The sequence below is a fragment of the Ovis aries genome, chromosome 12 (assembly GCF_016772045.2).
Source record: "Ovis aries strain OAR_USU_Benz2616 breed Rambouillet chromosome 12, ARS-UI_Ramb_v3.0, whole genome shotgun sequence".
Taxonomy (NCBI): Eukaryota; Metazoa; Chordata; class Mammalia; order Artiodactyla; family Bovidae; genus Ovis; species Ovis aries.
In genome coordinates this window covers 4,181,432-4,208,040 of record NC_056065.1, presented here as the reverse complement: position 1 = coordinate 4,208,040, position 26,609 = coordinate 4,181,432, and the positions used below count along the sequence as shown (strand labels likewise).

The following is a 26,609-nucleotide window of genomic DNA, read 5'->3' as shown; positions in this document are numbered from 1 at the left end:
AGTTCCCGGCCTTGCCGCTAGGGGCGGCCGCGAAGCTGAGCGGGCTCGGTTTCCAGCCGGGCCGCTTTCCCAGCCGGGCCTCAGCATGGCTGCCCCCAGGGCCGCGGGCCTGGCAGCCGCCGTGCATCCGCTTTCCTGACAGCTCGCGGCGTCTGTGGTCTCCCTCTCTTTCCCAGGCCACTCCAGCGGACATGTTTGCCAAGGCCTTTCGGGTCAAGTCCAACACGGCCATCAAGGGGTCGGACAGGTGAGGGGGAAGAGGGTCCCGTGCTTGCCCACGAGGGCATCCCAGCGTCTCTCGAGCTTGGCCGGCTCGCAGCCTTTCTGTGCTCGGTCAGCCGGCCTGGGGTGGAGGCCGAGGGGCACAGCCGGAGAAGGGACTCCAGAGCGGGGCAAGGGTGAGTTAGACATATTTTGAGGGTGAAAATGGGAGCGGAGGCCCGAGTTATCTCCCAGGCTGTCTTTTTTTTTTTGGATATTCTAGTGAGTTTCAAAGAAACGTTATTCAGTCAGCGCGTGTTGACTGTAGTCTGCTCAAAGTGTCGTGGATGTTACAGAAATGAAGGAATACGGGATCCCTGCCCTACTTGGAGCTTTGCGTCCCTTGGGAGAGAGTGGACGGGGTACAGAGGACTACAGGTATATGAGAAGTGTCTAGTCACTTCTCATATCTGGCGGGAGAGACACATGGAAGGTGAGGTGGTAGTAGATGAGCCATAGGTGGTAACTGTATCTGTTCAGACAGTGTTGCAAACGCAGATATCACCTTGGGGATTTTAGAACCAATGTTCTCTAGTTGTCATTCTTGATGCCCTGGTGTATCTGTTTGATCATAAGCTGTTAGATTTGCCATCCATATATGAGAAAGGGGCAGATCCAAGAGTTACGCGTGGAGTCAAGAAGGCAGGACTTGAGTTTCCAGTGGCAGGCTAACTTGGACTGCTCACCGGGTCTCAGTTTTTTCTTTCTTTCTTTGTGAAGTACAAAGACATGCCTCAGGAACATGTGAAAGTAGATAAGACACTGGATGAGAAAGATAATGGGATGTTTTGGAAGAGTGTGTGAGAATAGGGCATCATCAACCAGACTTCCTTGGTCCTCATGATTTTTAATAGTAAGTCTTTCTGAGTCCTCAATATTTATTAAAATCTATGCAGGCAGCCTTCATACCAGGTATGTGTGCCCTCTGCAGGAGAAAGCTTCGGGCTGATGTGGCAGCTGTTTTCCCCACTCTTGGAACTGATCAGGTCTCTGAGTTAGTGCCGGGAAAGGAAGAGCTCAACATTGTAAAGCTGTATGCTCACAGAGGAGATGCAGTGACTGTGTACGTGAGTGGTGGTAACCCCATCCTGTTTGAACTGGAGAAAAATCTGTATCCAACAGGTATGGCAGTGGCATAGAGATGCCCTTACTGTGGTCTCTGCCTAATATTTGTTTCTCCTTGTTTCTTCCATTAACCTGTCTTCCTTAAAACAAATGAATGCAAAATCTCCCTAAGAATTTTTTTGTGTTTCGTGTCTCTAGAATTGGATCATGCAAAACCAGAAACTGCTATAGAAGGGAGGGGGGAAAAGGGCTAACACAAAGCAAGGGTTGTTGCCGAGGGAAATGCTAAGGTGAAGAAACACTTGTTTCTAGAGGGTTGACCAGGAATGGAGCAGAGGTCTTGAAAAGGGTTGAGTTTCAGTGAAATGAAAGTCGCTTAGTCATGTCAGATCTTTGTGACCCTATGGACTGTTTAGTCCATGGAATTCTCCAGGCCAGAATACTGGAGTGGGTAGCCATTCCCTTCTCCAGGCGGTCTTCTGAACCCAGGGATCAAACCCAGGTTTCCTGCATTGCAGGCAGATTTTTTTTACCAACTGAGCCACCAAGGAAGCCCGGGAATACTGGAGTGGGTAGCCTATGCTTTCTCCAGGTGATCTTTCCAACCCATGAGTGAAACCAGGGTCTCCTGCATTGCAGGTGGATTCTTTGCCAGCTGCACTACCAGGGAAGCCCCTGAAGTTGCAGGGCATGTAAAAAATGTTTCTTAAAACTGTCACTAGTGTACTTTTCTTAAGATACTGAAGAGATACTATGATGGGAAAGAAGCTGAATTAATTAAACTCCATACCCAGCTGTCTTAGTGATGCACTTTTGTTGAGACATCTCACCAGAATTCTTTCTTATGCTCTCTGTGGCTCTCAGGATTTTGTTGCTTGCTCTCCTCACAGGTCTCACAGAGGCAGTGTCTTTTTCTCTTTTCCTTTCCTGGTGACATCTCCTTTGTCCTTTGGGGCTTTTCTTCCTCCCAGCTTGGCTGTAGCAATGCAGTGCAGATTCCTACCCCAGGCCACCCCTGCCTTACCCTGCTTTGCTGTTGTATGCATACAAGCCCATTTTGTATGTGTGTACACATACAAGCCCCTGCTAATGACTATGGAAACAGGGAATAGAATAATAAATGTGAAAATTTTTCAAAATGTCTTGTAGGCTGGTGCTCTGGTTTTGGATTATTTGCTTCTGAGGTCATAAATGAAATCCCTGTTGGGTCTCTGTCCCTATAGTGGGACAGTGGATCAGAATCCACTGTGGCCCTTTTCTTCTGCTCCTGCAGTCTGGGTGAAGCAATAGGTGCCTTCAAGGCTCAAGTGACATCCAGTTTCTGAAGTCTCTGCCTTCTTCAAGGCTGCAGCCTCTTTAAGAAGGGAGTCAGCCTCATGTAAGCTGTATGGAATGTTTCCCACAGGAAAAGGGGCACTTGATTCCCAGAGTAGGGGAAAGGGATACTGGGCAGGCAGAAGCAGATGTTCACCTAATCGCTAGTTTTAGCCTTACATGTAAATATCCAACTTTGGCAGTTAATCTCTTAAAGCTGCAGTTCACTTCATGTGTCTTCCTACCGGTAAAAATGATAACTTCTCAAGATCGCAGATTGAGAGAAACTAATGCAGAGAACTCAATATGTAAATAATTGGCTCTCTAGGGCTAAAGGGAGCAAAGATTCTAAAATAAATAGCATGTGACATATAAACTGCTTCACAAACTTGGGGTAACCTAATTTAAAAAAAGAATGCAGCTTCTTTGGACATCCCCCACAACCCTCTCTCTAGCTTTGAGTTGAGGGTCTTTTCTGTATTTTGATGAATGTGGCCTAGTGTTTGGCTTTGCCCATTCCCAGAGGATTGACTCTTGGCAGTAAGTGTTTTCTGACCCTCTCTTTGGACAGTGTATACCTTGTGGTCTTATCCCGATCTTCTACCAACGTTTACAACATGGCCTCTGGTGCTCGAAAAATTGGTTGGGGGAGCAGGTAAGAGTTTTTTCTTATATTCTGGATATGGTCTAAAACCTACTTCAAAAAAACTAACGACTTTAATAAATGTACCTGTTTCATGCATTCATATGAAGAATGGTTTCCCCCCATGTCTGCTGCACCTCTCACTTGGCTGCTTCCATAAACTCCCTGGGCCTCAGAGGTCCTGTTGTAAAGCTTGAATCAGATGAGTGCGTGAAGCCCCTTGTGAGCTGCCGTTGGCTATCCTTTAGGTTAATAAGATGACTTGGGGAAACCAGACTCGGATAGATCACGGCAGCTAGACCCTCAGCTTGGTCCTTCAGTTTGACCACTAGCCTCCCAAAGGGTGGTCTGGTACTCAAGCTGCCGCTTTCTATTTTCATTATGAATAATGTAGTTGATAGTTAATGAACGTTTGGTGACTGAATGAAGAAACGATGAAGTAAACTGTGGAATTAGCTGTGACGCTTTTGTTTGCCGCAGATTTGATGCTGCCGGGACTGGTGGTGCCCCCTGCTGGCCTGCCTCAGGTACAGAAGGGTGACCTCTGTGCCGTTGCGTTGGTGGGGAACAGGTACTGTGCTGGTCAGCTGTGCCTCTGGGGGGCAGACTTAGGGAAAACTTGGGAGGGGTGGGAATGACAGCTTCACAGCATGTGGATAAAGGATGAAAGGAGAAAACAGATTCTCCCTGAAAAATCCCGAGAGTGGAAATGGCAGTGAGCCTGTGGAGTGTGCACACATCTGGGCCAAGTATATTTGTTATTTTTTTTTCCTCCTTAAAAAAATTTTTTTTTTTAGATTTACAGACAAGTTGCAGAGATAGTACAGAGTCCTGATATACTTCTTACCAGCCTCTTGTCTTGATAACATCTTATATAACCACAGTACAGTTATCAGAACTAAGGAAATAACGTTGGTTCAATCCTGTTGACACTATTACAGAGTTTATTCATATTTTCCTGGTTTTCCCACTATGTGTATGTATTTAAAAATTTTTTTTGTTCAAGGATCCAGTCTAGGGTGCCTGTGGTGTTTTCTTGCTTTCCTGCCTTCCATGACTTCAGGACTATTTTAGTGTGACATCTACATCATCATCATCTTTTAATTATTTTTAATAGATTAATTGAGGAGATAGAGTTTATATACTGTAAAATTCACCTATTTCAACTGTACAATTCAGTAATTTTTTTTTAAAGCCTATTTATAGGGTTGTTTGGCCATCAGTACACTAAATAAATAAAGTTTATTTAAAAATTTATTAAAATTTATTTAAAATAAATTAGGAAATAATCATATGAACAGTTATGAAAAATCAAAACCCACTCACCCCATAATTCTTTTCTCTAGAAGTAGCTATTATCATTCTGATGCATGGCCTTGCCAGCCTTCTTCATTGCATATATACAGGTGCATATAAAATGTCTGATGTGGGTTGTGTATGTTTAAAAATACAAACAAACAAGCTCTATCCCTAGTACTTTTTCAGTTCAGATCATGTGAACGTTGTCCATGTCAGCAAGCACAGATAAGCTGAACCATTTTACCCGCTGTGGGGTGATGGAGGAGGTCGTCTCCCGGCGGACACTGTGGTTGCCTCCACTCTGTCACAAACAAGAGCTTCCTAACGCTTCTGCGGACACCAGGGCTAGGATTTTCCTAAAGCAGACGCTAAGAGGCAGAGCTGTTTGGCTGACGGTCATGTACGTCTCCTGTTGCCCTGTCTATTTTCACTCCACCTACAGGGTACATGGAGCCTGTTTCTGTACGTGCTCCCTGACACCGGATATGATGGGTTATATTCATTTGTGTCATCCTGAATGAAAAGTGACATCTCATTATTTTACTCATTGCTTTTTTGAGGGAGAAAGATTGTAGGCCTTGAGGGTGGGGGGGGTGTCAGTATTTAAAGATTTTATTTTTGCTGCTCATAGTTTCCTATTTTCCTTGAACCTTTTGGCACCAAGCACCTAGAAGGGTTTCCTTCCTGTTTACATGTAGCAAAACTTGACTGTTGAAAAGAATGGTGGTATTATTGTTTCCCCTGCCCCACCCCCAGTAGTCTATCCCAGATAGGAGAAAACGATGGAAATGTGTATTTGGCCTGCTTAGTTTGACATTTAGAATGAATGTGGGAATGAAGCCTGGGTGGTTTATGGCAGAGGATGAAGGTAGAAGGGAGTTTATTAAAACTTCAAGCCATATTTGAGACTGAAGTTCTTGAGCCATTGACCCTTCCAAAGGTGGAAGACAAAGACCCTTCTTATAGGAACTGGGAAAGAAGCCAAATTCAAAGATTCTGTGGCAGGAACTGACCCATGGGCACAGTAAGTGGAGCCACCAGATAAGCAGATATTTTTTTTGCAGTTCAGGTGTTGGGAATTCAGCCCTTGAATCTTCTCCCTTGGGTCCAGACAACCTTGCCCGGCTTGTATATTCCCCTACTGTTCGACAGCTAGACACCGATCCTTACAGGCAGTGTATGAGCAATTCTTGAGTTACACTGGGATGACAGAGATTTGCCCTTTGGGCTTTGGAAGTTTTCTGTAGTTATTGTAAATGTGTGGTCTTCTTTTTCTGGATATTATGGACACATTCAGTTCTTAGATGGCTACACAGAGCAAGCCCTGTTATAAGAGCTAACTCAGAAGGAACCTCTGGTTGGTACCACACATCTGTCTCCTCTCTTCCCAGTGGCACTCATCAGCCTACTTTATGGCATGGGAAAGACCTCCCTTCTCAACTTGTAAATAGGAAGGCTCTCCCTTTTTTTTTTTGGCCTTCTGCATGGCATGTAGGATCTTATTTCCCTGACCAGGGATTGAACCTGCATGAATAATTTATATTTTTGAAATTAAAGCAAGAGAACTTTTAAATATCCTTCTGAGTCCTGTCTGTGTTTGATTCATAATAGGGATAAAACAGTGATAATATCAGTAGATGAGTTACTTACCCAGAAGGGATATTTGGTCAAGGGATTTTTGAAAGTCGTGTGTGTGTGTGTGTGTGTGTGTGTGTGTGTGTGTGTGTGTGTGTGTGTATTAGTAGCTTGGTTGTGTCCGACTCTTTGAAAGTCATATTTATAGGTAATTTGAAGAGGATTGGGATTGCACTGAGTTTTCGTTCTGTGGTATAAGTGGGTGCTTCCGGTTTGCAACTGTGGTGCTTTGAGCACGTGGGAAAGCCAGTCTGGCGGGCGCCCTCCTGGAAGCGTTTGCTGACCCTTGTCTCCTCCTCAGAGCCCCCGTTGCCGTGGGAGTCGCCGCCATGTCGACAGCTGAGATGCTGGCCTCGGGTCTGAAGGGAAGGGGCTTCTGTGTGCTTCACAGCTACCAGGACCACTTGTGGTGGGCTCAGCCTTTCTTCTGTTTTACGGGGAAGCTGGGTGGATACAGAGGACCCAGGGCCTGGGTTCAGAAGTGAGGCTTTTGGTCTCTGTCGTGTCCTCAGTTGCTGGGCAGACATTAATTTCCCTGCTCAATGTGAAAAAAAAGACTTTTTTTTTTTTTTTCCTTTTTAGAGAGGAAATTACAGAGAACTGTAATTCTTTTCTAGGTAAATTGTAGACTCCTAGGCCTCGAAGAAGGCGTTTGGGATTGTCTTCTCTCAGCGCAGCGATGTCTTTAGTCTTATAGCACTGGTCCACCTGGCCGCCTCTGGGTGTACATTCAGGCATCTTCTGGCCCCATGACGAGGGCTCAGAAGTTCTCACATCTGACTCCAAATCAAAGCAGAGTACCTCCTCGGGCTCCCGGGTGATAATCTGGTTACTGTTATGTTGTTTAAGTTTTACATTTTGGATCTCCGCCTCATTACGGAAGTTGCCCTTTCTCACTGTGACCCTTGCTCTCTGGAACTGTATCAGAGCTTATTTTCTTGTCCTTCAACCAAAATAGTAAATAAATAGGGCTCTTCTCAAAACCAGCATGGCAAGTCCTTTGGCCAAGCGTTGTGGCCTGTTGGTATAGATTTGCCCGTGGCATTTTTAGTCGGTCTTCGAGTTACTCGTTTACGAGTATCAGCCAGACCCTGGTTTGCTGGAGGTACAGCCTCATCCGTCTGGGTCTCAGCAGATGTTTGCAGGCTGCTTACTCACGAGCTCCCAGTTCCTTGTTTTCTGTCAGTGTGAGAAATTAAGGTCTTGTCTAAATTGTTTTATTAGCAGCTGCCTCGTCTCCCATCCTCCCACTTTTTGAAAATACTTTCAGTATTTACATGATCAGAATAGCCTGAACATGCCCTCTGGCCTCACTATTAGCCTCATGAAAAGCCTGGCTGCAGCTGTTAGTAAACTTAGTTTGACTTGCATAATCTTAGTTAAAGTAAAGCTTTTTGCTTTTACCATCGTGTCTTCAGAAGGCTTAATGGCATAGAACCATTGATTTCTCTACCCTGCAGGTTAGGTTGCTTTTTTTTTTTTTTGATTGAGGTATAGTTGATTTCCAGTGTGTTGGTTTCAGGTAAGAGCAAAGTGATTTTTGTGGTCACTAGTATATCTAGCGATTCCAGATGTAGATATGTACATGTATCTTCTTTTTCAAATTCTTTTCCATTAAAGTTTATTATAAGATATTGAATAAAGTTACTGTGCTGTCCAACAGGTCCTTGTCATCTATCTGTTTTAGATTGCGTTCTGGTTTAACACAGAAGCAGCTGTTTTACACTCTTGAGCAATTCAGTTATTTGTACTTTGTTCGCTACTCTCAGCCTTGGGTTTGTATTTCACCACTGGTACTACAGATGCATTTGCAATCTTAATTTTGTTATTTAATTCAAAGTGGTTTTATTTTTAATTCATATGAAGGAAATACTTTGGGGGGGGGCTTCTATATAAATATATTATCTTTAATTTTTCTCTGTCCCTGAATTCCTGTTAATATTAAGGAGGAGGCAAGAATTCCTCTCCCCATTTCAGAGATGAGGAAACTGAGGCATGGGACTTCTCTGGGCCCAGAATTGAAAACAGAGTTGAGATGCATGCCCAGGCTCTCTGGCTGCTCCCAGACACCCCTGCCTGTGACTCTCATTTTCCCTGGACCCCCGCTGGCCCCCTGACCGGGTTGGAGAGTGTGGTGGCCGCCACTCAGTGTTTCTGACATGAGGTTTTTGCAGGCGATCTGGAGACAAATCCAGTCCACCGTCCATTGCCCCACTGGCTCTGGATCCCCTGGATCTCAGTGAAGAGAAGGGATGTGTCAAAGCTGACACTGCCCTGCAGGGCGACATGAGGCAGCTGACCCTGGAGGAGGAGGAGGAGGTCCAGCAGAGGTGTGAGGAGAAGTCCCCGTCAGAAGCCATGGAAGACCCCGGCCCTGGGGGCCTGCACGCGGACCCCACGGACAGCAAGACCCTTCAGGGTACAGCTCTGGGGGTGGAAGGTCTGCTCTCCTGGCGTAGGAGGCTGACGTGCACTGCGCTGCTTCTGACCAGGCCTCTGGCGGGGAGGGAGACGGCCTTGGCTTTGGTCAGGGAGGTGCCCAGCGCTTTGGTCTCACCTTGGAGTCTTTCCCATGAGTCACGTTTCCCCGGGTCCCCGTGGGCCCAGCTGCACAGCTCGCCAGGGTTTCTCTGGCTCTGACTTCTCGGTCAGAGAAGTGTTGCTTCTGGCTGGATGGGACCCTGAGACCTGCTGCCTCCTCTGGGGTCAGCCCTCTGTGGAGGCTCGTGTTCTGGAGAGTCTAGGCGCTTTGGCACCAGGCAGTGGGCTCCCTCAGAACCCGGGGGTGAGGCGGGGTGTCACCGTGCAGGCCTCTGCATCCCTCCAGAAGGATGAGGTTCTCCTGTTCTCCTTGCAGAGCAAATGGACGAGCTGCTGCAGAGATGCTTCTTGCAGGCTTTGAAGTGCTGCGTCAGAAAAGCTGACCTCCCGTTGCTCACCAGCACTCTCCTGGGCAGCCACATGTTCTCCTGCTGGTACGGAGGGCCTGGGGGGCAGGGGGCAGGGGGGCCCTCTCCTGCTCCTCCGTGGTCGGATGGGACAAGGCCGACAGGGGAGTTGTCTGAGGAGCATGATGTGGAAAGCGGGAAGTGAAGGGTTGATCTAGCAGATACTGAGTTTTAAAAGCTTAAATGTGAGCCAGTGAAAGGATGCTGAGGAAATGAGGCTAAAATTCCCAAGGTGCTCCGAGCCCCGCCTCTGGTCTGGTGAAGCTGGGCTAACTTGCGAATCGGGCAGCATGTCCCGTCCAGGAGGTGTCCTGGGGCGGCCTGTTTGTCTGAAAGTCCAATCCCCTCATGCTGTTCTGAAGGTGGGCTGGATGAGCTTGTGTGAGAAGGAAGAGTCGGTGTGAACCTCCCACCCCAGCCCTAAACGCAAGCCACCAGCAGAGGGAGTATTGTTACGTGTGGATTACTTCTGGACTGTGAAGCTGGGCTCACAAGCCAGCTCCCCAGGGTGCTGGAGCAGGGGGGATTTGAACCTGTAACCAGGCTTGTTAGTGCCCTCATTCCCAACACTTGTAAGGCTGCCATCAAGATCAAATAGCCTGACATTTCGTAAGCAGCCAATGAATATTACCACGTCAGGAGATTTGCTTAGTGATTTTCACCCTGAGTCTGAATTTCTTTCTTTTTGAGAATTTTGCTTTTTTCTTTTTTTTTTTTTTAATAATTTTAATGTGATTCTCTTCCTCTTCATGTGAGCTTCTTTAAGGCATTCTATACAAGCGTGAGGTCTGGAATGTGTGACAGGATACTTGGTAATTTGTCCTGACCTTGTTGGGTTGCATGTAACTGGGGAAAGGGATCCTGGAATATTCTCTAGGATAGAGGTTCTTAACCTGGGATGGGTTCTAGAAAGGATCCCTGTGAATCCAAACTGCTATTGCTTATCACATATTCAGAGAAAATGTACCTTCTAAGGAGCCTTCATTAGGGGCTTCTCCCCCAGAACTAATAGCTGTGGGGTAGAGGCTCCAAGCTTTTTCAATAAAGAGTCAGATAGTAATTATTTTAGGCCCTACAGTCTCTCTTGCAGTTGTGCATGTCTGCCACTGTGGCCTTGACGCAGCCGTAGGTGGTAGATGAACGGGTGTTGCCGGATTCGGTCTGCAGGGTGTAGTTGCCGGATTCGGCCTGCAGGGTGTAGTTTGCCAAATTCTGCTCCAGCCTGGCTGCCACAGTGAGCTTGGTGTTAGAAAGACTCACCTGGAGGTGAAACTTCTGAGGACACAGAAGATCGTCTAGTTTGAGAGGAATATAAAACTGTATGTAATACAGTAGCCATGAGCCATGTGTGGCTATTTAAATGAAAATTAAATGAGATTTAAAATGTATTTCCTCAGTCACATTAGTCACATTTCAAGTTCTTAATATCTACATGTGGCCTGTGGCCACCACGTTGATAGCAGAGAACATTCCCTTTTCACAGGAAGGTGTGTTGCACAGCAAGGGTCTATAGTGTCTGAAGTCTTTACCTCTTTCTGATGCTGCCACCAAGCAGAAAGTTCTGGAACAGCGGCCTCTTCCTGAGCATCCTGGAGGAAGGCTGAGGAAACGGCCTCCTCTCAGCGTCAGGCAGGTCTCACCCTGCTGCTTTGTTAGCTTAACTTGCCTTTTCCATCTGCCATCAGCCCCGAAGGACGACAACTGGACATAAAGAAGTCAAGCTACAAAAGGTAAGTGGGTCCCTTCTCTGCATGCCCGCACAGGGAGCTGTGTAGGGCACTCGTGGCGTGAGCTGGTTGACGTGGGGAAGCCTGACTGCAGGGCTGATGCTAGAGTTAAGCTTTTTGATTCCAGGTAGAGTGGGGTAAGAAAGCTCTCCTGGGGCTGAGGCAGTTGGGTGGGCACCTGCTCCCCTCTCTCCCTCCCAGCCCTTTATACCCAGTCTGAGTTCCAAAGGGCTTCACCCGTTAGTTCCCAGCCCTCAGGACGAGGACAGGGACTGTCCCACGTTCCGCCCAGGCCCTGCCTGGATCGGCATCCTGCACATCGTAGGCGCTCAGCGCGTGTGCGGAGTCGATGAGGCCCCTACCGCTGGCGCTCTCTCCCTTAGCTCTCTAAGTTCCTGCAGCACATGCAGCAGGAGCAGATTATACAGGTGCAGGAGCTGAGCAAAGGGGTGGAGAGCATTGTGGCCGTGGACTGGAAGCACCCGAGGTGAGTGCCGGGGCCTGCTCACCGCAGCTCAGCTGGCCCCGGGGCACCTGGGCCAGGACTGCGGAGCTCGGAGACGCTAGTTTAAAATGTGTGTTTTCTTTCCTTCTGCTGGGTTTCAGGATCACATCTTTCGTCATACCCGAGCCCTCCCCGACCTCCCAGACAATCCAGGAGGGTAGCAGGGGACAGCCCTATCACCCTCCAGATATAAAACCCCTCTACTGTGTCCCAGCCAGCATGACCCTGCTCTTCCAGGAGTCTGGCCACAAGTGAGTTTTCAGAGAGCAGCCCTTCTCTTGCCTGCTTGGTGTTCTGGCCTATAACCCTCTCAGCCTGAGTAGTGCTCTTCTGTGACTGGCAAAACCTGCTCTGCCCTCTCCTCCCCCTCCCCCAGACCCAGCTTCAAGCCTCCTTCCCTGGGCAGGGTCTCCGGACTCAGTGAGCGAGAGAGTAGGTCTCTCCCTCTTCTACCTGTGACGAGTCTTCACACGGCCCTGCGGGCCTCAGGCAGGAGAAGGGAAGAACGCAGAGCTCGAGAAGCTGAGGACAGCGCCCTGCTGAGCAGGGAGTGAGTCTTGCTGTTTACGGTTTGTCCCCCAGCACAGCGTGAGTAACCTCCTGGTCGCTTCTCACCCAGGAAAGGGAGTGTCCTGGAGGGCAGTGAGGTCCGAACAGTCGTCATCAACTATGCCAAGAAAAACGACCTGGTGGATGCGGACAACAAAAAGTGAGTGCATGAGGAGGAGGGCTTGCCCTGTGTCTTTCCACACTCACCTTCAGCAGACGTGGGGGGTGGCTGGGAGGGCGGGGTGCAGGGGCTCAGCCTTCTAGCAATAACCAAGGCCAGTGGTTTCTAAACCATAGGCCATGGACAGTGAGAGTTGTGGCTAGGGTAGTCAGATCCGTATATACCGTCCATCCTGACTGCAGCCTGAAGAAGCATCATCTCTTATGCGTCTTGGGGTTTCCCTGGTGAGTCAGTGGTGAAGAATCCACCTGCTGTAGCAGGACGCCCAGGTTCAATCCCTGGGTCGGGAAGATCCCCTGGAGGAGGCAGTCGCAGCCCACTCCAGCGTTCTTGCCTGGGAAATCCCGCGGACAGAGACTCCTGGCCGCCCGCAGTCCATAGGGTTGCAAAGGGTTGGGCATGCCTGTGACTGAACAACAGGAGTGACCTGAACATGAGCATCTACCGTTTGTCAAATGCAGGCGCCACTGTGAGGAACAAAACGCACACTTCAGGAAATCTTAGCAAAGCCATCTTAGCCTTGTGGTAGTCTCTGTTTTCCTAGCAGGTGGATGCAGAAGGTAAACCACTAAATGAGTGTGCCGTTAATTTTGTTGTTGTTGTTAATTACAAAAACATCCTCGTGATCCAAAAGTTGAGAACTACTGGCTTCATCACGGTTAGTTAATAACATAATTGAGCCAGGGATCCCAGAGTTCGCATTTTTTCCCCATACCACTTTCCCCTCCACTGCCTACTTCTCCTTTGTTCTAGGAAAGCATATGTGTACCTCCCATCCAGAGAATACGTTGCATCCTGGACTGTGAACCCCTAATTGGTTCCAATAATCCTGATTGACCGTGAACAACACATAAGAGACTGGGGCTACTTACTGCTTCTTGTTTCCCTTTAGTCTCGTGAAATTGGATCCCATCCTCTGTGACTGTGTCTTAGAGAAGGATGAACAGCACACAGTCATGAAGCTTCCGTGGGACAGTCTTCTGAGCAGGTAGTGGGGATTGGCAGCCCCTCTCTAACATTGCCATCCCTTCCCTTGACGTCTATCGCATCGGACGTCATCGTCTCTGACTTCCGTTCCATAGTTCACACTGTGTCAATCTGCACAAACACAGGCATGGGTAATTCTGATGTGGAGGGTCTTTGGGACGGTTTGGGCCAACACAATATAGAAGAGAAGGAGAGAGGAAAAGAACGTTAATTAAAAGTAAGAACTTCAAAAAGAGAAACAAAGTGGGAGTCGGGGATGGGGATTGTCTTAAAGTCTTTTCAAAGGAAGGATTCTTATACCTTTTCTTTTCCATGGAACCAACACCGAAAATAATTTATATCAGGAGTTAGCGAGCTACTGCCTGTGGGCCAGATCTGGCCTGCTACCTGTTTTCGTGAATAAGGTCTTACTGGCGCAAAGCCACACCCATTTGTTCACATAATATCTACTCTGTGCTCTTGCTAAATGGCAACGTTGAGTAATTTCAACAGAGACCATGTGGCTCTTAAAGCCTAAAATATTTACCGTCTGGCTCTTTATAGAAAAAGTTTGTCTCTCCCAATATATGTGCTAGCAAAGGAAAATCTGGTTAGACAAAAGGTAGAGATTCCTTTTGGTAAAGGCTCCTGGAAAAGGTGCATGATTGGAACCTGTCAGAAATGCGAAGCTGTGCTTTATCCGGCTGGGTAAGGTAGAGTCTAGAGACAGAAATCTGCCACAGGGCCACTGGGCAGGTTTTCAGAAGGCCAGACCTGTGGACAGTTTCCAGGGGCTCCTCTCAGATGTCCCCTTCCCTGAGTCGGTGGGTCTCTGCGGTGGCTGCATGTTGGGGCGCTTAAAAACAGGTATCTTCCTTGAGAGCCTCCTTGTAGCACAGAGAACTCCACTTGGTGCTCTGCGGTGGACTAGATGGGAAGGAGGTGCAAAACAGTAGAGATGTTTGTATACACGCGGCTGACTCACTTTGCCGTGCTGCAGAAACCGACACGGCAGTGTAAAGCGATTACAGTAGCACAGTTTTAAAAAATGGATCTTCACGATCAGAGTTTCTGACTCAGTTGGTCTGGGGTGCAGCTCCCTAGTTGATTTGCATGATTCCACTCTGCAGCCAGAGGCGAACCACTGCTTACAAGATCAGCTTCCATCTAGCCGCCTGCTGGGCGTGAGCTATGAGGAAATGGCTTCTGCTGGCTTTATCAGCCTCCAACTCCCATTTCAGATGTTTGGAAAAATTGCAGCCTGCCTATCAAGTGACCTTTCCGGGACAAGAGCCCATTGTGAAGAAAGGCAGGATCTGCCCAATCGACATCACCCTAGCACAGAGAGCTTCGAACAAAAAGGTAATTTTTAAGAGATAACAACATTTGAAGATGGTGATGTAATCTTCCTGCTAAGTTCTAGTCTTTCTAATGTGATTGGAAATTTTTAGATGGCCTCATACACCTCAGAAGTTGTTTAGGAAACACCCATGTTTGTGTGACTGGGCTGAGTTCTATGTAAAACAGGTGAAGCTGACCCGCTTCCTCCTTGTCCTCTAGGATTCTGTGCTAGGAAACTTGCTAGAGCCTGGTTCTAAAAGTGAATAAGATCTTGTATTTACTTTTTCCTTGGAACTCTGGTATGGGCCTTCAGCTCTTCTCTTTCTGTTGCCTCTTGGGCCTTGTTCAGTGAAAATAACTGGTAAAGAATTGCTGAAGAACTGAGCGTGTTTAGCTTGGCAACACAGTCTTAAGAACAAATTACATCTGTCCTCAAATATGTGAAAAGCTGTCCTTGGGAAAAGGAGTGCATTTACTTTGTCTTGAGAAGACAGAAATAGGGTTATTGGGTAGAAGTCCCAAAAGACAGACACCAGTGTGTGGATATGAGCCTATGCTTTGAGATTGCAGACTGGGTTCCGTGTGGCTTTGCCTTGCTGCTTGACTTCGAGCAAGATACTTAATGTCATTTTTGCCCGAGTTTCCTTATATGAAGAATGGGGATAATACTTGCCTCATAAGGCACTGTGAGGATCAAATGAAGGAATATATGTAGGTGAAATATTTATGATACTACTTGGCATATAAACGCTCAATAAATGAGAACCAAGTGATAATAAGTTTAATAATTAGCAATAGCCACCATTTCTTGAATGTATAATTATATACAGTGATGGTTTTGTTTTTATGTTAAAAAGAGCCCTTATCTCTTAGAGATACATACTGACATGTTTGTAGATGAGATTTCTAGAAGGATTTGCTTTAAAGTAACATAGGAATGCGGGTGGGTGGGGATATAGATGAATCAGGGTTGGTCATGAGTTGAAAATTCTTGGACTTGGTGATGGGTACATGGGGCTCATTGTACTCTTCTACTTTTATTTATGTTTTAAATTCTCCATTAAAAAATTTTTAAAAACTTTAGAAAAAGCATATGTAGGAGAAGGAAATGACAACCCACTCTAGTATTCTTGCCTGGGAAATCCATGGACAGAGGAGCCTGGTGGGCTCCCGCCCATGTGGTCGCAAAGAGTTGGGCACAACTTGGCAAGTGAACAAACGAGAGTCTATGTTCTATGTGGGATCGGGTGTCTGTCCCACTAAATATAACACATAACGTATACAGGCACACCTCCTTTTATTGTGCTTCTTTTTATTATGCTTTGCAGACAGTGTTTTGTTTTTTTTCAAATTGAAAAATTTTTCAGATTGAAAGTTGCCTGTGGCAGTTTTTGTGTCAAGCACGTCTGTTGGTGCCATTTCGCCAGCAGTGCTCGCTTCTTGTGCCTGTATTGCGTTTTGGTAATTCCTGCAATGTTTCAGACTTTTCGTTATTATTTGTTACGGTGATCTGTGACCGTGGTCTTTGATGTTACTGTTGTGAAAAGATGGCAACTCACTGAAGGCTCAGGTGATGGGTGGCACTTTTACAAATAAAGTATTTTTAAATTAATGTACATACTTTGTTTTTTAACATATAATGTTATTGTACAGTTAATGGTATAGTGAAAGCATAACTTTTTAAAGATATTTTGTTGAAGTCCAGTTGATTTACAATGTCGCTTTTAATTTCTGCTGAATACAAAGTGATTCATTTATATATATACATATCGTCTTTTTTCATATTCTTTTCCATTATGGCTTATCCTAGGATGTTGAATACAGTTCTCTGTATTACACAGTAGGAACTTGTTCCTTGTCCATCTTGTATACACTAGTTTGCATCTGCTAATCCCAGACTCCCAGTCCTTCCCTTACCCACCCTCTTCCCCTTTGGCAACCACAGGTCTGTTCTCTGTGTCGGGGAGTCTGTTTCTGTGTCGTCTTCAGTTCAGTCGCGCAGTCGTGTCTGACCCTTTGCGACCCCATGAACCGCAGCCCGCCAGGCCTCCCTGTCCATCACCAGCTCCCGGAGTTCACTCAAACTCACGTCCATTGAGTCGATGACGCCATCCAACCATCTCATCCTCTGTCGTCCCCTTCTCCTCCTGCCCCCAATCCCTCCCAGCATCAGGGTGTTTTCCAATGAGTCAGCTCTTCGCATGAGGTGGCCAAAGTACTGGAGTTTCAGCTTTAGCATCATTCCTTCCAAAGAAATCCCAGAGCTGATCTCCTTCAGAGTGGACTGGTTGGATCTCCTTGCAGTCCAAGGGACGCTCAAGAGTCTTCTCCAACACCACAGTTCTAAAGCATCAATTCTTCGGCGCTCAGCCTTCTTCACAGTCCAGCTCTTACATTCATACATGACCACAGGAAAAACCATAGCCTTGACTAGACAGACCTTTGTTGGCAAAGTAATGTCTTTTCTTTTAAATATGCTAAGTTGATCATAACTTTCCTTCCAAGGAGTAAGCATCTTTTAATTTCATGGCTGCAGTCACCATCTGCAGTGATTTTGGAGCCCCCCAAAATAAACTCTGACTTTGTTTCCACTGTTTCCCATCTATTTGCCATGAAGTGATGGGACCAGATGACATGATCTTTGTTTTCTGAATGTTGAGTTTTAAGCCAACTTTTTCGCTTTCCTCTTTCACTTTCATCAAGAGGCTCTTTAGTTCTTCTTCACTTTCTGCCATAAGGGTGGTGTCATCTGCATATCTGAGGTTATTGATATTTCTCCCGGCAATCTTGATTCCAGCTTGTGCTTCCTCCAGCCCAGCATTTCTCATGGTTTACTCTGCATAGAAGTTAAATAAGCAGGGTGACAATATACAGCCTTGACGTACTCCTTTTCCTATTTGGAACCAGTCTGTTGTTCCATGTCCAGTTCTAACTGTTGCTTCCTGACCTGCATACAGATTATTTCCCAAGAGGTCAGGTGGTCTGGTATTCCCATCTCTTTCAGAATTTTCCACAGTTGGCTGTGGTCCACACAGTCAAAGGCTTTGGCATAGTCAATAAAGTAGAAGTAGTTGTTTTTCTGGAACTCTCTTGCTTTTTCGATGATCCAGTAGGTGTTGGCAATTTGATCTCTGGTTCCTCTGCCTTTTCTAAAACCAGCTTGAACATCTGGAAGTTCACAGTGCTCGTATTGCTGAAGCCTGGCTTGGAGAATTTTAAGCATTACTTTACTAGCGTATGAGATGAGTACAATTGTGTGGTAGTTTGAGCATTCTTTGGCATTCCCTTTCTTAGGGATTGGAATGAAAACTGACCTTTTCCAGTCCTGTGGCTACTGCTGAGTTTTCCAAATGTGCTGGCATATTGAGTGCAGCACTTTCACAGCATCATCTTTCAGGATTTGAAATAGCTCAACAGGAATTCCATCACCTCCACCAGCTTTGTTCGTAGTGATGCTTCCTAAGGCTCACTTGATGCTTCCTAAGGCTTCACATTCTAGGATGTCTGGCTCTAGGTAAGTGATCTCACCATCGTGATTATCTGGGTCATGAAGCTCTTTTTGTACAGTTCTTCTGTGTATTCTTGCCACCTCTTCTTAATATCTTCTGCTTCTGTTAGGTCCATACCAAATCTGTCCTTTATTGAGCCTATCTTTGCATGAAATGTTCCCTTGGTATCTTGAAGAGATAATTTTCTTGAAGAGATCTCTAATCTTTCCCATTCTATTGTTTTCCTCTATTTCTTTGCACTGATCACTGAGGAAGGCTTTCTTATCTCTCTTTGCTATTCTTTGGAACTCTGCATTCAAATGGGTATATCTTTCCTTTTCTCCTTTGCTTTTCGCTTCTCTTCTTTTCACAGCTATTTGTAAGGCCTCCTCAGACAGCCATTTTGCTTTCTTGCATTTCTTTTTCTTGGGGATGGTCTTGATCCCTGTCTCCTGTACAATGTCGTGAACCTCCTTAAGTCTGAATTTGGCAATAAGGAGTTCATGATCTGAATTACAATCAGCTCCCGGTCTTGTTTTTGCTGACTGTATAGAGCTTCTCTATCTGGCTGCAAAGAATATAATCAGTCTGACTTTGGTGTTGACCATCTGGTGATGTCCATGTGTAGAATCTTCTCTTGTGTTGTTGGAAGAGGGTGTTTGCTATGACCAGTGTATTCTCTTGGCAAACCGCTATTAGCCTTTGCCCTGCCTCATTCCTTTCTGCAAGGCCAAATTTGCCTGTTAAACTCCAGGTGTTTCTTGACTTCCTACTTTTGCATTCTAGTCGCCTGTAGTGAAAAGGACATCTTTTTTTGGTGTTAGTTCTGAAAGGTCTTGTCGGTCTTTATAGAACCGTTCAGCTTCAGCTTCCTCAGCATTGCTGGTCGGGGCATAGGCTTGGATCACTGAGATTTGTTCTTTTTTATGGCTGAGTAATATCCCATGTGCCACATCTTCATCTGTTCATCTGTTGTAGGTTGTTTCCGTGTTTTGGTTGTTGTAAATAATAACTGCTGTGAGTATAGGGCTACATTTGTCTTTTTGAATTATAGTTTTGCTTGGATCTATGCCCAGGAGTGGCTCAGAGGTTAAAGCATCTAGCTGCAATTTGGGAGACCTGGGTTCGATCCCTGCGTCAGGAAGATCCCCTGGAGAAGGAAATGGCAACCCACTCCAGTATTCTTGCCTGGAGAATCCCATGGACAGAGGAGCCTGGTGGGCTACCGTCCATGGGGTCGCAAAGAGTTGGACACGACTGAGCGACTTCACTTTCACTTTCACTTTCATGCCCAGGAGTGGAATGACTGGATTACATGGTAGTTCGGTTTTTAGTTTTTGAGAAACTTTTATACTGTTCTCCATGATGGCTGTACGAATTTATATTCCCACCGAGAATGTAAGAGGATTCCCATTTCTCCACACTCTGTCTAGCATTCATTATTTGGAGAATTTAATGATGGCCATTCTGACTGGTGTGAGGTGGTACATTATTGTAGTTTTGATTTGTATGAGAATGTAACTTTCATGTGCACTGGGAAACCAAACAGTCCATGTGACTCATTTGACTGTAATATTCGCTTTATCATGGTGGGTCTGGAATCTAACCTCAGAATCTCTGAGGTATGCCTGTCTTGGATGGGGTAAAAGAAAACTTCAATTTAGAAGCACAAAAATTAATTACTTGGATGAATAGATGTGGCTGTAGGGATGGTGAACATAGGGTGAGGAGGCTGCAGAGGCCCCGGAAGTTTTCTGGAGGGGGCATGTGGTCTGTACCCACCGTCAGTCTTTTGTCTCGCCCAGGTGACCGTGGTCCGGAACTTGGAGGCCTACGGCCTGGACCCGCGCTCAGTGGCTGCCACCCTCCAGCAGCGATGCCAGGCTAGCACCACCGTCAGCCCTGCCCCAGGTCTCAAGGACAGCCTGCAGGTTCAGATCCAGGGCAATCAGATCCACCACCTTGGCCGGCTGTTGCTCGGTGAGCATCCCCCCTGAAGAAGCAGAGACGTTAGTCTTACTTGGCAAAGATCTTCCTACCAACTGAAGTCACTCTAGTGGGTTTAGCATGTACATAGCTTTTAGCAGCCAGCGAGAGGTAGAACTAATGTTTGCCCTTTATCTTTTAGCCCCCAAATTCAATGTTTTATCCACCATCCTAGTAGAGAAGTTTTCTTTCTGGTTTTCCTTTTTTATAAACCATTTGTTGAGCCCTCAACCTTTGCTAGGCACTTTGCTGGGCTTTTTGCAGGCTTGATGCTGAAGAACCGTTTCTGTTTTGCAGACGAGGAAACAGGGTCAGTGCTTTGTGCTGAGATGATTCGGCTGTTCAGTGCTCTGGTTGGGCTTCCCACCTTGATTTGCAGAATAAACTCTTTCAGTTCAGTGAGCAAGACCCACCCAGTCCAGCCCCGTCTCCCCTCCACCTTCTCTGGCAGGCCCCTGACTCCCAGGCCAGGCCTCAGCCGTGCTGGTCTCCTTGGTGGCCCCTGCGTGCACCCCACAGTCACCCCTGGCTGCCTCCCTCTGTGTAGTTCCCTAGCCTCGAATGGCCTCTCGCGGCCTTAAAGGTGCTTCGGGCCAGCTCAGGGGCCACAGGAAGCCTGTCTTAGAACATGTCCCATTTTAAAATTTTTTGTTTCCTTAAATTGACATTTAAAAACCTGCTAACATAGCACTTTCCAATTGTGTTTATATTTCTGATTAGTGTCTACACCTGGGCTAATTTATTCTGCTGTCTGAACTCCCTGTTAAAATGAGCATCTTGAATCAGAGACCTTAACTTTTTCATTCCCAAGGTCTGGCACATAGTAAATGCTCAATGAGCACACTTACTTTATGGTCTCAGGCAGTACCCAGCAGTTAACTTACAGAGTTGCACCCCTTTAAGTGAAGAGCCCCATGTGAAATACAGAGGAGAAAGACAAACACATAGCTGAACTCAGACACACGCATTCTCGCTTACGAGAGAATCACAAATGCCTGCAGCACACCTGGAAAGTCGTTACCAACAGGAAAGTCGCTGAAGGACTTCAGCCTCAAGGCATGAGGATGCGTGCCCCATCCCGCAGGGGTTGACTGTGAGCCGGGTGTGGAAGGGCAGGTTGCGTGATGGAAACGGTTTGAACTGAGGCTCGATGGCGGGCATGAACAGTGGGGCAGGAGGGCCAGGAGGCAGCTCTGCAGCTGGGGACCCCGGCGTGCGTACTGAGTTGCTTCAGTCTCAGTCCACTCTGTGCTGCCCCACAGACTGTAGCCCACAGGCTCCTCTGTCCACGGAATTCTCCAGGCAGGAGTACTGGAGGGGGTTGCCATTTCCTTCTCCAGGGGATCTTTCAAACCCAGGGATTGAACCTGTGTCTCTTACGTCTCCTGCACTGGCAGGCGGGTTCCTTACTGCTTGTGCCACCCGGGGACTTGGAGATCGGGGCAAAGGAGGGTCATTGTAGATGGAGGGGAAGGGGCAGGCAGGAGAGAGCATGCGCAAACCTCACTGAGGAGTTTCTGCCTTTTGGATTGTAGAAGAGTATCGGCTTCCTCGAAAACACATCCAAGGCCTGGAAAAAGCCCCTAAACCTGGCAAGAAGAAATGACAGACTCTAATTTCATGTGGTTGATCCAGTGGAAATCCAGGCTCTGGGCTGGTAATTTATATGAGTATTTTGTTTTTGCAAATTAAAAAATATATATAGATATATATATAATTCTTTACCAAAATAAATTTTTATTCTAATCTGAATTGGATTCCCTTTTGTTTCTTCCACTTAGCTAAACTGTATTACTGAGTTTTCAGGTTCGAAGCTGTTTGAAAGGAGCACTGGAGGCCGCTGGAGGCTGCGGTTTCAGTCATTTGGTGTGTACTCTGCCTTTAAGGCCCCACAGCCCATCCAGAGCTCAGGGACGGGGAGCCTGCCAAATATTCAGTAACCTCTTGCTATTCTTACTACCTAATTAACCTCCCAGCCCCCAAATCATTGCTTCAGATATCTAAAGGGCTATTTGTATGTTCATATTTGTCATCATTCAAAAGAAGGAACAGTTATCTCTTCCTTGAGCAAAGTTTAGGCTAGACCAGACATACACAGTGAAAGCACTTTAGGACATGGGTTTCTACACAACAGTAAGTTGCCCTCAGCATTGACAACTGCTGCTGATAGCTGTGGGTTGTGATGTGGCTACAGGGTAGATGGCTTTGCTACAGTGAAGAGTCTTAATCAACTAATGCTTTAGCCTCAAAGTCTTCACCTGGGGCTCATGGACAAGGTCTTCAGAGGGTCCGCGGAGTTCTCTGAAATAGTGCGTAAGATTTTGTGTGACCATTTCCCTAAAGGAGGTTACCATGCTTTTGTCCAGTTCCCAGCTGGATCATGTGAAAAGGTTCAGACCCCTGCTGTGGTCCCTGCTCAGTCTGACGGCCACCAGGGGCCTCCTTGTGCAATAGGAAGGAGGGCTGAGCCATATCACTGCAGAGATATCTGCTTGTTACCATCAAAAAAATAAAATTACACTTCACTTTACTTTTTTTCTTGCTCATCTTGTTGTTTTTTTTTTTTTAACCAAGATAAAGACTCGAAAATACCCACAATATTCACAAATTTCCCACCTGGGGCTTGAATAAGAAGGCATGAATGTAAAAATGTCTGTGAGGTCGTTGCCTTTTGTTATGAGGCTCTGAATAATTGGTCTTTTCATTGCTGACTCACTGTAAGTAAACTGCGTCATTTTACTGATCTGCTCTGTTAACATAAGCATATGAAAAACTGAGAAAGAGATTTCTAGAAATTGACCCCAAACAAGATTCTGTCACAACAGAACCCTTGGACAGACAGAGGTTGATCGGCGGGAGTTAGAGTAGTCGTGAAGTGCGGTCCTCACATGAATACAAATGACACAGAGGGAGCGTGTGGCGGTGGAGTCGCTCAGTTGTGTCCGTCTCTTGCGACCCCCACGGACTGAAGCCCGCCAGGCTTCTCTGCCCATAGGATTCTCCAGGCAGGAGTACTGGAGTGGGCCATTTCCTTCTCCCAAGAAAACACACAGTGCTTTATAAAGTTCTCTCACAGACATAATTTGTTTAGCACAACCCTGGAGGGACTGGAGGCTCAGGGTTCTGTCTTGCCTTGTTCACCCCTACTAAAGACACAAGCCAGTGCATGGTGAGGCTAGGTCTAACAGTGAACAGCCACACTTCAGGTCTGACCCAGAATTCTGCCCTGACACAGTGCTGTCAAGACGCGCTTCGGATGGTTTTCCCAGTAATGGTGACACATTTTGCATAGATTCATCTTCCCTTTTCTTCTCATGAATACCACAGGTACATGGGAGGAGGCAAGGGCGTGTTGGGCTGTGCAAGGGATTCCTTTTTCTATGTGCTAAGCCAAATTATCTACACCAAGGTCAAACGTGTAACTTTGAACTTAATCTCACATCGTAACCAAATGAGTTTCAGTGAAACGCAAAAACTGGTTCATTTCTGGGTTTTGGCAAAATTATTGAAAGATATACCTCTTGGAGCGAGCAAACGTTACAGCTGTACCCCATCCCTGGACACTTTTAAGAATGTCTCTTGGACAGGGGTGCTCTCCTAGAAGGAGGGCAGGGGTGGACCGGATGAACTGCGGGCCCTTGTTGATTGCACTGTGTGTGATCAATACCGGAAGGCAGGCGAGAATTCCTTTTTAATAACTTTTATATGGTTAGCGCCACAATTACTGAGATATTCCTTTGATGGACATCAGAGCTAAGGTGGAAGGACTGTCTTAGCCATCTAGCCCTTTCCTTTGGGTGAGATGATCGCAAATGTTCAAAGACTCCTTCCTATCTGATTTTGAAACAATGCCAGAAAAAGACCCACTGCTTAACTCAGTAGCCTGTTCTGGTGTTTAATCATCCATCCTTGGCTCCAGAGAGCCCCCCACCCCCCTTTTCAAAGTGCTCCTTCTGTAGTGAGTCCCCCTGCTTTCCTGCTCTGTGGGGGTGGAGCATAACCCGTCACCATGGCAGCACCTCCAGCCCGTGCCTCTGCAAGGTGTTCTCAGAGCCTTCATCCCTCTGTTTGTTGGCAAAAGAAAACCTGACTTGGCCTTGAAGTGTGTGCGTTCCTCTGTCCCCACCCCTCTCCCAGCTCCACCATTTCCACACAGTTTCCCAGATTTCCCTGAGAGGGGGAGGGTCAAGGAACGCATCTCCCGTCTGAATCATTTTTGCAACAAGCTTTTATTACTTTTTTTAAAACCCATATAAGACAGACATTTCAGAAGAAAACAGCCCCAGAGCACACACTGGGCAACACAAGGGCAGAAGGCGCTCCACACCGACCCTGCGAGGGGAGGGGGACTCCCCACTCGCTACTGCTTCGGAGGCGCAGACCCCAGCCCGGGTCCCTTGGTCTAACTGTGCTTTCGATAAAGTCTGAGTTTTCCCAGTTTTCTTATTTCATAAACACCCCGTCTCTTTATATATAGCTATATGCCTTTATGTATATATGTACACGACTTCTTTTTCTTCTCAAAAATAAAATGGCCACCCCATCCGAGGGGGGGTCTCAGCAGCATTCACAGCGGTTGCAGCGGCGTGCCTTCTGTTCATGTTATAGACATGCAGCGTGGAGGAGAGGGTGCTGCGCCCGCCCACAGCAGGGAGAGGGGATTTTAAGGGAGGGAAGTGATAAGGCTGAGCAGGAGATGGCAGATAACTAGGGTTTTTATGATGGAAAACATCTATTTGAGCTGCTTAGCTCGTCCTGTTTTTGCAGCTCTGAAGACCAAGAAGTTTGCACGATGAAGGTTCTGTATTCCTTCTAGGATCAGGGGCCAGGTGGACTCAGGGAAGGGACTTGTGAGGCTTGAACCGACCCAAGGACTTGGGAAGGCAGAGAACAGCGAAGAAATGGATCTCTTAGAGGCTGGATTGGAAAACCGGCCCCACTTTGAAAGGTCACAGCCCTTCTCCCTCTGCCCTGGAGTGTCTCTGCCGTCCTGGCTCCTGGCTTGAATCGTTTGCCTGGTTTTAGGTTTGAACCTAAGCAAGGAGCCGGTAGAGATGTAGAGTTGGGAATCTCATCCGCCCTGTCCAGGCGGTTTGACCTCACTTCTAGGAAGTCAGGGCCCAGGACCTTAGGCGGGCAGGAACTTTGTGACCCTCATCCCATGCTTGGGGGGCAGGCTCCCCTGTCCTTGTCTCCCACACCACCGTGGTCCACTTCCTGGCAGGAGCAAGCCAGCAGCAGAGCCTCAAGCAAAGGCCCGGATTCCTGACCCTCTCCAAAAACAAGAAGGCACTGAGGTCAGCAGGAGGCCAGCCCCATGGCCGACAATGCTTCAGACCACGAAGGAGTCCCAAGTTGGCTGCGTTGGAGGGCACCCCCCTCCGTAACCAAGGCAGCTCCTCCGGCAGCACTTGGAGATCCCAGAGTCCAGAGGGAGGGGAGGGGCAGTCCTGGAGGCTGGAGGGGAACCGAGGCAGCCGGGCCCGTGGCCGCTAGCTGGGGAGGCCTGAAGACAGCTTGGACTCGTTCACCTGCAACACATTTTGGCTTTGACCGTCTGATTTCCACACTCATCAGGAGACTTTAAAAATGGTTAAGGAGCTGGTTTCCCCTTAGTGGAAACAATGAGGATGATGGCAATAGTAAATTCAAAACTGCAACTTAAAAACAAGAGCTGACGAAGGTGTGGCTGAAGCCCACACGCACACAGATATAAATGCCTTTGGGTTTACACGTGTACAGACTCGGGCCATCAGGGCCAGGGCCAGCTGCAGCTTCTCTGGAAATCTCTCAGGCAACCTCAGCTTTGGTGCTTCTGACCCAAGCCTCTGGGGCCAGTAGCTTTATGACCATCCCTTACCCGTGAGCAACGGGCACCTGAGGACGGTGGGGGAAAATTCTCTTTTTTAAATATTTATTTATTTGACTGCACAGGGTCTTAAGTTGTAGCACGCGAGATGTTTCAGTTGAGGCGTGTGGGATCTAGTTCCCCGACTGGGGATCGAACCTGGGCCCCAAGCGTTGGGAGCTTGGCGTCTTAGCCACTGGATCACAAGGGAAGACCCGGGACAATTCTATGAGCACTGTCCTGTTTCAGGAGCTTAGCTCAGACCTGCTAAAGGAATATACTACAGTTCTGGACTCATAAATAAAGGAACTGTGGATGGCAAATAAGAAATGAACTGAAGAAGTCTAAAGGCCAGAGAAAGAACACATATCTCTAAAACCCTTTGCTTTGCCAGCTGGTGTAGGGAGAGGCAGCTGTTTGGTTTGCGGAAGGCTTGCAGATGGCGAGACGAGGTGGCCGATCTTGCACACGAGCGCTATGCTCGGGGGCGGTGTGCAGAGGCACAGATGGCGACAGGCAGGCCCCGAGCCTGCACGCACACGCGGCCGCCAGAGGCGTCGTGCCACATCTGGAACTGATGGGCAGGCACAGATGCACCCACCAGAGGTGTCCTGAGAAAGTGTCTGTTGCAAAATAATAATTAATAATAAAAATTAAATCCATGGGCTTTCGGGAGAAGGGGAGGCTGGACTGGCTAGGCAGGTTTGCCCTGGGATTTTCTTAAAGCCTCCTCCAGTTTCTGCCTGAACTTGCTGTACTTCTTCTGCACTTGTTGGACCTTGTCCTGCTCCTCCTTCTCCAGGATCGTTAGGAAGTTCTGGAGCTCAGGGATGGAGAAGGCGTCCCACTGGGC

The 26,609-nt window shown here is 47.2% G+C and overlaps 2 protein-coding genes across 4 annotated transcripts in view; one reads left to right on the top strand and one right to left on the bottom strand.

Moving 5' to 3' along the window:
- EIF2D (eukaryotic translation initiation factor 2D) lies at positions 1-21,660 on the top strand. Of its 2 annotated transcripts, XM_042257013.2 has the most exons (15): positions 1-247; positions 1,193-1,383; positions 3,212-3,295; positions 3,764-3,854; positions 6,519-6,626; positions 8,392-8,636; positions 9,075-9,192; positions 10,851-10,894; positions 11,274-11,379; positions 11,499-11,648; positions 12,017-12,106; positions 13,020-13,115; positions 14,335-14,455; positions 19,728-19,902; positions 21,444-21,660. In XM_042257013.2, exons 1-15 carry the CDS (start codon positions 192-194, stop codon positions 21,512-21,514), a joined length of 1,746 nt encoding a protein of 581 aa, XP_042112947.1. In that variant the 5' UTR covers positions 1-191; the 3' UTR covers positions 21,515-21,660. The 2 variants fall into 2 exon arrangements, with proteins under 2 accessions (XP_042112947.1, XP_042112948.1); XM_042257014.2 differs by lacking the exons at positions 14,335-14,455; positions 19,728-19,902; positions 21,444-21,660 and adding an exon at positions 14,224-14,334.
- A 2,458-nt stretch (positions 21,661-24,118) lies between these two features.
- RASSF5 (Ras association domain family member 5) overlaps positions 24,119-26,609 on the bottom strand; it is a 74,378-nt gene continuing 71,887 nt past the window's right edge. For both annotated transcript variants that reach the window (XM_027976238.2, XM_027976239.3), the window contains one exon: positions 24,119-26,603. In XM_027976238.2, the coding sequence (XP_027832039.1) occupies positions 26,451-26,603 (153 nt within the window). In that variant the 3' untranslated portion in view covers positions 24,119-26,450. The remainder of the gene's footprint in view (positions 26,604-26,609) is intronic.